The 12,504-nt window shown below is 43.0% G+C and overlaps 1 protein-coding gene across 2 annotated transcripts in view; it reads right to left on the minus strand.

The window, feature by feature from the left end:
- UBOX5 (U-box domain containing 5) overlaps positions 1-12,255 on the minus strand; it is a 13,435-nt gene extending 1,180 nt beyond the window's left edge. Inside the window, exons 1-3 of one of the 2 annotated variants that reach the window (XM_006894197.1) lie at positions 12,157-12,255; positions 7,921-9,121; positions 1,369-1,530 (exon numbers count right to left, since the gene is read on the minus strand). In XM_006894197.1, the coding sequence (XP_006894259.1) occupies positions 1,369-1,530; positions 7,921-9,121; positions 12,157-12,210 (1,417 nt within the window). In that variant the 5' untranslated portion in view covers positions 12,211-12,255. The remainder of the gene's footprint in view (positions 1-1,368; positions 1,531-7,920; positions 9,122-12,156) is intronic. The other variant, XM_006894198.1, reaches the window with a different exon arrangement.
- Positions 12,256-12,504: the final 249 nt, after the last annotated feature.

Here is a 12,504-nt window from a genome sequence, read left to right on the forward strand (position 1 = left end):
GCTCATGCTGCACCATGCCCCCCACTTCACTCACGCTGCACTGTGCCCCCCCATGCTGCACTATGCCCCCCATGCTGCACCGTGCCCCCCACTTCACTCACACTGCACTATGCCCCCTTACCCCCTACACGACAGCACCCCTGCTTAAGCTTCTCCCAGGGCCTCTGGCTGCTCTGGAGGGCTAGCAAGGAGCCCAGATCATCACTATCATTTTTGATCTTAAACTACATCTCTATGCTCTCAGGAAGGCCCAAAAAAGTTGGCTTCCAAGGGCTGCCAGGCAGGACTCAGAGCTTCCTCCTGGCAAAACATACTTTCCCCAAGACACAGGCCTTGCTGCCAAGGCCACAACACACACGCTTACCTTGACCATCAAAAGCTACAGAAAAAGTGAAATGGGACAAGAAAAGGGGAAAGTCCAGTGTCCAGGGTGGGGGCAGGTGGAGGGGATGGGGCCACAGGGCTGCTCACGGCTTCTCTTTAGGTGGCAGCTCCTGCCTCTCCCACCCCCTCAGCCCCCATCTTTTGCTGCACAGCCCCCATGACTCCAAACACCACCAGACCTCCCCCATGCCTCTGCTTCCCCACTTTTAGGGGCTCCCCACCGCCTCTGGGACAGTCAGTGCTCCCCTACTCGCCCTGTCCAGCCTCAACTCTCTCTTCACACACAGTCTTGCCTATTAAGGGTCCAGAAACCTCAAATGGCCTCTCTCCCACACACACCCTGTGACTGCAGGCCTTGGACTTGGCCCTTGCTGTTCCCTCTGCCTGATCAGCTGCCACATTATATGCTCCTGGGAACGTAAGTGACCATCTGACTTTGGGTCAGGAAATCACTACTTTGAGATGCAAACAATGGTTCATTTCAGGCAAAAATCAGCTAGTGAGCTACTTCAGGAATTGTCTTTCCTAAGACGATGATGAAAATGTTTACTAGAAAGGGATGAAAATGATGAATTCACCCTCATCCCTCTGTCCACATTTACAAAAAGCCTCCCAGATATGGATGAGACAGATTAAACTGGAAGACACACAAACAGGGAGAACGCAACAAAAGGCCTTAGGACTAAATAATTAACATTAGATCTTACACTAAAAAAAAAAGAAATCACCCTAAGGGCCAAACCCTAAGTTCACACAATTATGCCCAGCTGTCCATAGAAAACTATTCTCCTTCAGAACTAAATTCTCAAGTCCCATCGGCAGAGAAGAGACAAGAGGTTTTCTCCTCGGCCTGGCCCGGTGCTGGCGCTAAGGAGGAGGCTGGACATGGCAGATCCACACATTGCCCAGAGCCCAGCCCAGCCCAGTAGGCAGAGAGCAGGGCACCGCTCAAAGGCTGCCAGGATGCAGAGGGCCCCGTGTTACCAGAGCTGGCACCTGGTCTCCAAGAAGAGCTGCTTCCCCTTGTGCCAAGGTGCTGGAGCTGTCCCCTGGTCAGCCGAGCTGTGAAAGAGGGCATGGAGCCAAGGGTAGACGTCAAGGCAATCTCCAGGCTTTGTGACAGATTCTGCTCATGGGATATGGGACCTGTGGAGAGATGCACAGACCACAACATCCAGAGAAGTTCCGCAAAAAGAGAAAAAGCTAGTCATGAATGGACTTGAAGACTACAAAAACAGCAGTTGAACTTGAAATAGGTAAAACTGAGAAGAAACTTGTAACGTCTACTGGTGAACTGTGCTAACAGAACACAGAGCTTAGCAGCTCTGACCCATCCCACGCATTTCTTCAGGGCAACTGGCCTGGTCTAAGTCAGTCTCCTGGACAAAAAGTTGTGCAGGTAACGGCCACCTTGTGGCTCAACTGCAGAACTGCACTCTGCTTTCTAAAAGCCCTGCAGAGCCAGATCACGCCTATCTCTCTCTCTTCTATTCTCAGCTCTCCAACTCTCCCCACTAACCATGGTCTTCACCTTCCCCATTGCTCCCTCCCTGGGGCTCCATCACCCTGCAAGGCTGCATGCCCAGGCTCTCTAGGTGTTTGTGCCCATTCTTTCCTGCTAAATAAAGCAAAGCCTTTCTTACCAAGAGTAGGATCACTAAGACTTCTTTCTGCACACCCAATCTAGGGGACTTCCTGTGTGAGCTACAGGAAGCAAAGCAGTGGAATGAGGCTGAAGGCAAGGGGGCAGGAGACAAGTGCCCAAGAAAGGATGCAGGGACCTGCCTGGCAGCTGGGTGCTTAAGACTGTAAAAAGTGGGAATGGAAAGTTTTAGCCACAATTTGCAGGACACAGGATGTTATTAACTGGGACAGATGATGTCACAGACAGAGCAGGTATCTGAGGACCTTTCTGTGTCTCTTGACTTGTTGCATTTCCAAAGATGCCAAGAGTTCCTGGGGACATAGTAACTACAATTTACTCTCAAAATCAGAGAAGATACAGATAAAACAATTATTTGTATGTGTCTCTTAGGAATTTATGAAGAAGAATGTGGCATCAAGATCAGAGAAAAACACATCAACAACTTGCGTTATGCAGAAGACACAACTTTGCTTGCTGAAAGGCAGGACTGGAAGCATTTGCTGCAGAAGATGAAGGACTACAGTCATCTATAAGGATTACATTTCAGCATCAGGAAAACAAAAATCAGGCCAAAAGCGACAGCATGATAGAGAAGAGATTGTAGCTCTCAATGACTGCATCTTCCTTGGATCCATAATCAACACCTTTGGTATCAGCAGTCAAGAAATCAAATGACAAACCACACCGGAAACATCTGCTGTCCAAGATCTCTCCAGAGTATCAAATAAAGAGTTTCCCTGTCAGGTTAAAGGCTAAGGTGCGTCTGATCCAAGCCATAGTCTTTTCAGTTATTTGCTATGCATCTGAAGGTTGGATAGTGTATAAGGTGACAGAAGAATCGATGCCTTAGATTTGTGCTGCTGGAGAAGACTACTATATATCCATGGGTACAAACAGGTCTGTCCAGGCAAAAGTGAAACCAGTGCCCTTTGGAATCAAAGAGGGTGAAACTCTTGTCTCACATATTTTGTGTCTGTTGTAAGGATGGGCCAGTCCTTGAAGAAGGACATCATGCTGGGAAAGATCAACATAAGAGAGGAAGATCCTGAACAAGATGGATTGACACAGTGACTGAAGTAATGGGCTCAAGTGTGCCAGGGATGGTAAGGATGGCACAGGATAGGCCAGAGTTCAGAGTTGCTGTTTATAGGGTCACAATGAATCACAGTCAACACCTAACACAACTTAAACCAAAACTAAAGAAAACAAAACATACACATCGGGATGCTGACCTAAAAGTGAGCCGACTGAATCTACCAGCTGTTCTACAAGGAACAGAAGGACAGTCTCCTGTGAAGCTACTGCCTCACAGATCCAGTGGAGAGTCCCTATGAGTTGGAATCGACTCAAAAGCAGAGGGACTGAGTTGCCTACAACCAGGAGAAGATAAAGTAGATGAATGGGATCTTCTAAGACTCAAATCCCTATGCACATCCAAAAACTTCTCTAACAGGGTAAAAAAGGGAAGCCACCAACTGGGAAAAAATATTTGGTAATAACATATCAGATAAGGGACTTATATCCAGAATTTATGAAATACATGAGCACCACAACAAGATAAAGGTAAATAATCCAATAGAAAAATGGGCACAGGATATGAACAGGCACTTCACCGAAGATGACATTCAGATGGCTAACAAGCACATGAAGAAATCCTAAGAGAGATGCAAATTAAAACAACTATGAGATATCATCTCACCCCAGTTAAAATAGCAAAATTTAACAAAACAGCAAGCAACAAATGCTGGTGAGGTTGTGGAGAAACTGGAACCCTTATTCACTGTTGGTGGGAGTGTAAAATGGTGCAACCCCTGTGGAAAGTGGTATGGCGCTTTCTCAAAAAAGTTGCAAATAGAGATACCATTTGACCCAGCAATTCCACCACTGGGAATATACCCCGAAGAGCCCATAACTGACATCCAAGCAGATATATGCACACCCATATTTATCACGACTCTGTTCACAATAGCAAGGAGTTGGAAACAACCTAAGTGCCCATCAACAAATGAATGGATAGAGAAGTTGTGGTATATTCACACAATGGAACACTATGCTGCATTGAAAAACAAGGAACTCATGCAATATTATTCAAAATGGTTGACTCTGGAGAACATTATGCTGAGTGAAATATCCCAGTCACAAAAGGACAAATATTGCATGGTGCCACTGTTGTAGAACGGGACTGATCTTGGGGTTGGGGAGAGACTGAGTAAGATGGGTTCAATAATGTATACTGCACTGAAACAGAGGAGGGAGAAAACTGTTTAAAAGAGATATGTGATTAGGTATTTCTGTCATAACAGGAGTCTAGAGCGATGGCTACATGGTGGAGTGGACCTGGGGGAGGGTTTGTAAAACAATGAAAGAATCTTTTCTTTTACTTTTCCAAGAGTGTAGTGTTCTGGGGTGGGGGTGGGAAGACTTGGGAGGGAACAAATCTACAACAATGAATGAATGGAAATACAAAGCCTCTGTAAATTTTCACTGAAATTAATAACAAATTTAAATTTAAAAAAAATAATTAAGTTAGAGTAAGGATGGCAATGGATTTATAACTGCTCAAAGCTAATAACAGAGGGACGGAGTTGGTTTACTTCTCAAAGAAAAAGCACACATACACACAAAAAATAATAATAACAAAAAGCACCAAAGAGCAAATCCTTAAAAAGCACCAGGCACTGACAATTCCAGTTGGAACCTAGTTCTATTTAAACTGTCTCACAGATCATAAAAGGTTCCAAATTCTTCTTATGAAACCAATGATACCAAAACCTGACCACACACCCACAAAACTACAGTCCAATCTCACTAATGAGTGCAAAAATCCTAAATAAAACACTAGCAGTTACATTAAAAGAAATTATGAACAAATGAAGCTTATTCCAGAAATGCAAGAATGGTTCACTATTTGTTGTTGTTACTGTCGTGTGCCATTCAGACAGAACCAACTCATAGGTGACCCTCCACTGGGTTTTCAGAGCCTGTAAACTAGATGGCAAGAGACTGCCCATCTTTCTCCGTGTGTATTTGAACTGCCTGCCTTTAGGTTGGCAGAGTAATGACTTACCACTAAGTCATCAGAACTCCTGGGTTCAATATGAGGAAACCTATTAATATACTTTAACGCATTAAAATATCTAAAGATGAAACCTCAACAATTAAAATGTTACAGATACACAAATAAAAAGACCAATAACACAATAGAAAATTGAGACATACACAAATACAATAGGGAATTCAGTACATGATAGAGAAGACATTTCAAATCAGGGGGAGAAAAAAACAGAATAATTAATAAATGGGTAATTATCTGGAAAAAAAGTATTATGTTGGATCCATAGGTCATATCATTTGAAGTGGATTAAAGATTTAAATGTAAAAGAGTAATAACTAGATTATTAAAACATGGTGTCAAATGCTTTCTTGTGTGCAGACTGTATTTCTAAAAATTATTAACCAGATTACACCTAAAAATCTGAATGGCCAAATCTACAAAGTAAGTCTTGAATTGAACCTTCCAACAATGTCCCATCTCCAAAACCAAACAAAAAGAAAAATAAAATACTTTGGGAAAATCTATTTCCACTCATAACAAAGTCAAAGTGCCAATCTATCAAGATTGTCTAGAAATTACTAAGAAATAGACCAATAAATAAGAGAAAATAAGCAAAGGAAATTGACAGTTCATAGAAAAGGTAACACAAATGGTTTTTAATGATTTAAGGAGATGCTCACTGTCACTAAAAAAAGATTAAAATAATATATGACACTGGACTCCTCCATATTTCCTTTCAAGGAGGAAGGTCCATCCCATCTTTGGGACATAACTTTTCTAATAAATCTCTCTTAACTTTTTTACCTTAAGAAAACCACAACAAAAAAACGATACCATTTTTTAATCTGTCAAATGGTAGTTTAAACCCACATCCTGTAGGTAAGGCTGTGAGGCACCCACACGTGCTGCTGGGCGGGCATCTCACTGAGCAGTGCAGCACCACCTCTCACATCCACGGAAGGGTGTACCCTTCCATTCAGAAATCCCACCGCCATGACACGCTCGACAGATACGCAAACTCACTTAGACGTGTGCAACACGCTACATGCACAGGCTACTCACTGCAGCGTCATCTGTAAGGGCAAAGTATTAAAAAACAGCATGATTGTCAGTGAAAATGAAGATGGGATAAGGGGTAGAAGTGTCTCTGTGTGTATGTGCTTGTTTGTGTACAAAATCTCTAACTACCTGAATGGCTTGCTTATTTTAAAAAATCAGTTAGATCCAATTATAATACCACAGTGGTAAATGAATCTGAGGGGTTTTATTAATGAAATTTGAGAACTCACACCCAATCTTACTTAGATTCTGAAAATCACTAATCTTTCTTTTGTTTCAATTTTAGTTAAAAAGATCTTACTTGGTTTGCCAATTTCTTTATAAACTTTAAAATAAGCTTGTCCCAAACCAGAAATTTTGAACTGGAGATAAATACCATAAAAAGGGCATCAGGTAGGGAGCTCTGGTGGCCTAGTAGCAAGAAGCTGCACTGTAATCCTAGAGGTACAGCGGTTCGAATCCTCCAGATGCTCTGCTGGAGAAGGAGGGACAATCTCCTCCAGTACGAGTCAGATCCAATTTGACAGTCCATGCACAAAAAAAATAAAATAAGAAAAGGCATCAGGATATTCCACTCATGCTCTCTTGGGCTAAAAAGACATTTTTAATTTCTATTTCTCTCATCTTCCTCTTTTCTAGAATTTAATGCTTCACTTGCCCAGCTGTTTGTAACACATGAAAACCCAAGAGTCCCCCATGTAGGATCTCAGGGAACAAACATTAATGCAAGTTTCAGCAAAACAAAGATCCCCAAATCTAAGACCAATGAAGTAAAGAACATGGGGCAGGCAGGTGGGGCCCCGGGAGTAAAAAACGGGGCAAGAAAGCTAAGTGCAAGCCAAGCAGCATGGCTGAAGGAAGAGTAAGCTGCAGAGACCCTCAAGTGAACCAAGTGTGCACTTGGCAGGAGAAGGCCCCAGGAAACACTGGCGATGCGCCACACAACAGGCTAGAGGCCAGGAAGCTTATACCCCACAATGCACAGGATTTCAGTCAGGGTTTCTAACTTGTCCATTCCATGTGACCTCTGCTGAGAATGTGCACTTACACCCCAGGTATACTGAGTCAGAATGTACTGTTAACAGGATTCTCACACAGATGTTAAGAACGTGGGAGAAACCCTCAGGATTTTGTTAAAGCTAAGCTCCCATTCAGTATATCTGAGATGCAAATTCTCAGACGGTGGTCAAACCACACAAACTGGTGAGAAGCTCTGATTTCGACTCATACACGGCACCTTCTTCAATGTGTCCTGTCTCTTCAGTGAGCTACCTCATGGGAGGAGAACCCACAATTTAGAACTTTCTACAGGTCCATGGCAACACAGAGTAGTGCCTGAGGCAGAGAATATGTCAGTGTACTTATGTGAAAGCATCCTTATAAAGGCCAGAAACAATACTCAGGATGACTGCAATACATGAGTAACCATAAAGAGAATTCCAGAAGGAAGACAAGGTCTGCTCTGAGGGATTAGTGTCTCTTCTGATAGCTGTGACCAGTGTAGACAATAGGACAAAGTGCTAACTTGGCCAGCGGTGCCAGAGAAAGGCTGAAACCACTGGTGGACAATAAGTGGACAAAGGAGCAAAGCACAACGACTAAAGGCCTTAATCATCTCTGGCCCAAAGACAGAGCTGGAGGTCCCGCAGTAAGGAAGGACAAGGGAAGAGAATGGGCACCAGCCTGAGAATTTACACTGGTCAAGCGTAAAGCAAAAAAAGCAGTGCCAACTGTCACTGGGAAGTCACAAAGGGCTACAGCCAGAACAGAGGAGTACCTGGTGAGCAGTCCATGTGCGTCAGGCCAGGCTCACTCATAGCTTTCATCTTCTTAGACGTGTGCTCTGAGGTAGTGGGTGAAACAAGAGGGCTTGTGGGGGAAAAACCAGCAGCATTTCCACCAAGGTTACTCTCTGGGGCCTGTTCAGCCTCCTCCATCTTCCTTTTCAGAGAAGGCATAACAATAGAAGAAGGGGTCACTGCCAGTGCAGTTTGTGCCCTCCCAAGCAGGTGGCAGCCAGGGACGGAGTGCTGGAGCAGAAAATGGTCAATGCGGGCCTTCAGGGAAGGGTGAGGCAAGGGCTGGGAGTGTGGAGTAAAGGCCACCCCCGTGAAAGGGTCGCTGGGTACCCGGCCCCATGCAGCCTCACTGCGGTTGCACTTGTCCAGTGTGCTCTGGTCAATGACCTTGCCCGAGGGGAGCAGCATGGGGCAAGGCATGATCTCCTGGGTGATGGGATCCAAGAACTCTTCAGGCACATCTTGAATTACCTCAGTCAGCTCCTGCAGACTACATGGGGTCTGCTGGCCCTCAGACTGGCCCCCAGGGTCACAGTCACTCTCCATGGGCAAGGCAGGGGCCTGCAGAGCCAGGCCCTGAGGGAGGCTCTCTGACGCGACCAGTAGGACACTGTTTATTACTTCCTGGGAGCACGTTTTGGCTGGCTGACCCCACACTTCCAACCGCCTGATGCATGGGATACCGCTGCCTGCCACGTGGGTGATACAGATCTTGAGATGGGCTACGTGGCTAAGAGAGAGAGCCCCTTTGTTCCAGAGATCCTGGGTCATTGTGGCTGGAGAGGGGAGGGCGGCTTCCATCATGCTGAAAGGTGGCCGGGCCCTGAAGCCCCTGTGGCTGAACATTACTTGGTTCTGGTGTTTTAACAAGACTTTTCCCACCAAGGTGAATGCTTCTCTGTCTGGGATGCAGGGCTCAGCTGGGCCTGGGCTCTGGCACTCAGAGGTACTCCAAGAGGTTCTGCTGGGTAAGGCTGATGTGTACATTTCCAGGCCGGTAACGCTATGGCTTACACCATTTGTGAGGTCTATGTTAATCCTACAGATTTCCACATTGAAGGGAAAAGAAAGTGTCACATAGACCGGTGGCTTAATGAAATACTCTGTCCTAAAACCACGACTCCTCTTTGTGAAGTCTTCAGAGATGAGATTTTCTACTTCATAACCATCAGCTGATATCTGGATTAAAGGATAAATGAGACAGTGATTTAATGAGGTCCAAATGAAGACTTTGTTTTATTTCTGTTTTGTTTTTTAATTTTTATTTTATATTGGTTTGCTTACAAAGTTCATATACACTGTGTTTCACACTATCTTTCATCCACATTGTGTTTCATACAATCATTCCCATTCATTATGTTTTACAAAATTAATCACTATTGAACAATGCCCACCATTACCCTGTCTTTCCAGATCCCCACCCGGATCTTTCCCATTTCTTTACACCCCTGTCTTCCACCACCAAATTGTGTGACCTTATGATTTCCCCCTTGATTTGGTTTTTGTTAGTTTTTTAAACTTGTCATTTCTAAGAAAACTTTTTAAGGAAAGCTTGAAGCTCATCATTTAACTTTCTTCTATCAAATTAAGGCATGCTTTCTTTTTGCAGGTACTTAAGGTCAGGACAAAGGCTAAGGTGTGTCCCCCAGTTCTCTCTGTCTTAAAAAATATATGAACAATCAACAATGAATGAATGGAAATCCAAAGTCTCCATAAACTAAAATTTTTTTTTAAAAAAAATATATGAACAATTAAATCCTGTCCAATCAAATAAAAAGAAATTCCTTCAAATTAGCATCAGTCCTTCAAAATATTAAGAGGAACTAAAAATGTTAATGACTTTCTACTTCAAAGAACAGAGGGGAAACAAAGATGTTTGTTAACAATCTTCATTTCAACTCAAAACCTCAGAGCTGAGAACAGTCAGAAGCGACTCACAGCTGACCCCTGGTGGTTTTCAGGAGGACTTGAACAGGAGGGTGCTCTGCTCTGACAGTGAATCAGAAACCAGCAGAGAAGCATCGCCTTTAGGTTAGCAAGGCAACTCACTACACACTACACACAAGAGCTCTCTGAAGTGCATATAAAACTGGAATTCAAATTCATCGCCCTAACTAACTCGGAGCTGGCTCTCCAGCAGCTCTTCTTTCCGAGGCTGTAAACTGCATGGGAGGAGAATGACCACCTTCCTGAGTGCAGATGGAGGATCAGAACTTGCAGAGAGGCTGCAGACTTCCTCCAGACTCCCAGCATCCCATTCAGACCCCACCTGTCAAGTGCAGTCTGTAGAGTTGCCCTCCTAACTCTGAGGTAGCAACTCTCTGGCGGCTCAAATCCAACAGCAGCTCTGTGGGAGAAAAACAGGTAAACCCTACGCAATTTACAGCTGCCGAAAACTACCTGAAGGGTCAGCTGAATCAATTCCAAATCAGTGGCAAGGAGAGTTTGAGAATTATAACTTTTCTTAGGAAACATAGCAACTTAGCTTCTTATGTATGGATGAATGAGGGAACTTGACAGATGTGTATAGAAAAATTTAAGACAGGAGAAGTGCTGTGGATGGGTGCATTGTGAGATTGTGAATGCTTTCCACTCTTTAAATATTCTCACACAGATATTTTCAGATTCTCAAAAGCCACTTTGCTTTCAGGAAATACCTACATTAATACTTGCTTTGCTACCAAAAGGAATGTGTGAAGGATTTTCTTTTTTCACCCCCTTTCTTTTTTTTTAATCATTCATAGCAGTACATTTTCCCTCATTCCTGTTCCCCAAGGATTTTCACTTTTATGAATTTAGGGGAGAAAGTCAAAAGTAAAGGAAAATTTTTCCTAATTGTTATGTACCATTCAGTCAGAAAGGACTCACAGCTGATCCTCCAGGGGATTTTCAGAGCAGTAAATCTCATGGGAGGATATTACACATTTTGTTCCCTTGGAGCTGTTGGTGGATTTGAACCATGAACCTTTGGGCTAGAAGCACATCTCCTTTCCACTAAGTCACCAGAGCTCCCTAAAGGAAAACTAGCCTTCAGCCTCTGTTCAGCAGGGAGTTACTGGAGGCAGGAGGCAAACTGGGCAGCAAGGACAGTGTCCCCAGATTCCTTCCCAGGAAGCACACAGCATCTCAGCCTCAAGCCACCGTCTCTTTCAACTACGCCCGTGAACTGTGTCTATTAATGTATGTCAGGTTTTACATGTTATTCAGTAGGATTTTTATTAAATTTTATTTAGTAGGATTTGATATGCTCTTTCTTGGGTCTGAGAATGGCAAAAAAAAAAATTCCCATATACATTAATGGTAACTATTCCTTTGCCCTATGCCATTTTGCCTCATGAAAGTTTTCATATAAATTATATACTTTCAGATAGTGGGTGAAATCAATACCCAACCAGTGGAAATGTTGAAGTACCTCATCTAAAGGAATAAGCCTAACTATCTGATGTACAGAAAACTCCAGATTAGGGAGTAATTCAGTTTTTCCTTCCTTTTTTTTGGTGGTTTTTTTTGTTGCATCTAATTTTTTTTTAAACTGGTTTGATTACAAAGTTGGTATACATTGTGTTTCACACTATACCTCATTCACATTGTGTTTCATACTATCACTCTTATGCATTACGTTTTATAAAAGTAATAACCATTGGACCTTGCCCATCATCACCCTTTCTTTTCACCCAGACCCTTCCCATCCACCCATCAAACTGTGAAACCCTGTGGTTTCACCCCCACCCATCTTCAGCTCTCTCCCTTGAGTTCCCATATGTGTTTAATAGGTCTCCTTTGTTTCTAGGTTCTTTCTTTCTTGTGTCCTTATCTCCTGCTCTGCACTATACAAAGATACTCTCCTTTGCATAAGTGAGGAAGTAGCTTAATTAAATTATTCATGAAAAAGAAATCTAAATAACAAACCAAAACACGTACTTCTAGCATTAAAAATTAGCAATAACAACTGAGGGGAGAGAGACTATTTCTACCTTTGTTATGGCTTTGGGAGGAAATACCCTTTAGGGGTATTTCCCTAAAAGAGGACAATGAAGCAAAACCTTCAGAGAATGAGTCCCAGCTCACCTTAGGTGCTGTATGATTCTAGAGATACACCGTGACCTATCAACTTAAACACACACCTAGCTTGAATTAGGTCCACATATATGAAGCAGGAAATGGGATATGCCATGTTATCTGTTTACTATACACATGCTATTAGTTTAATTTACCTTGTTGCAGTGAATTCTTGGTCTGAACTGTGGAAGGCAAAGATTTATTACCATCTTTGTGGCTGAAAGAACAACTTCCAAGCATCAGAAACAGCCTTAAATAAAAAAAGAAAACTTGGTATTAGTCATACAAATCTGATTCTAAATTTTCTGAACTTGATCCCTAAAAGAAGAAAATCAAATGGACAACAACAAAAAACTTTAAACACAACACACAGACACATACACACACCTATACACAGACACACATATACATACACAGACACTCTCTCATGCTCTATGTTTATTCTTTGTAGTATATGATTTTGGTTTAAATGCATAATTTTAAAATTATTAAAGACTAAAATA

The sequence above is a fragment of the Elephantulus edwardii genome, unplaced genomic scaffold (assembly GCF_000299155.1).
Source record: "Elephantulus edwardii isolate Elephantulus edwardi_28Jun2011 unplaced genomic scaffold, EleEdw1.0 scaffold00138, whole genome shotgun sequence".
Lineage (NCBI taxonomy): Eukaryota > Metazoa > Chordata > Mammalia > Macroscelidea > Macroscelididae > Elephantulus > Elephantulus edwardii.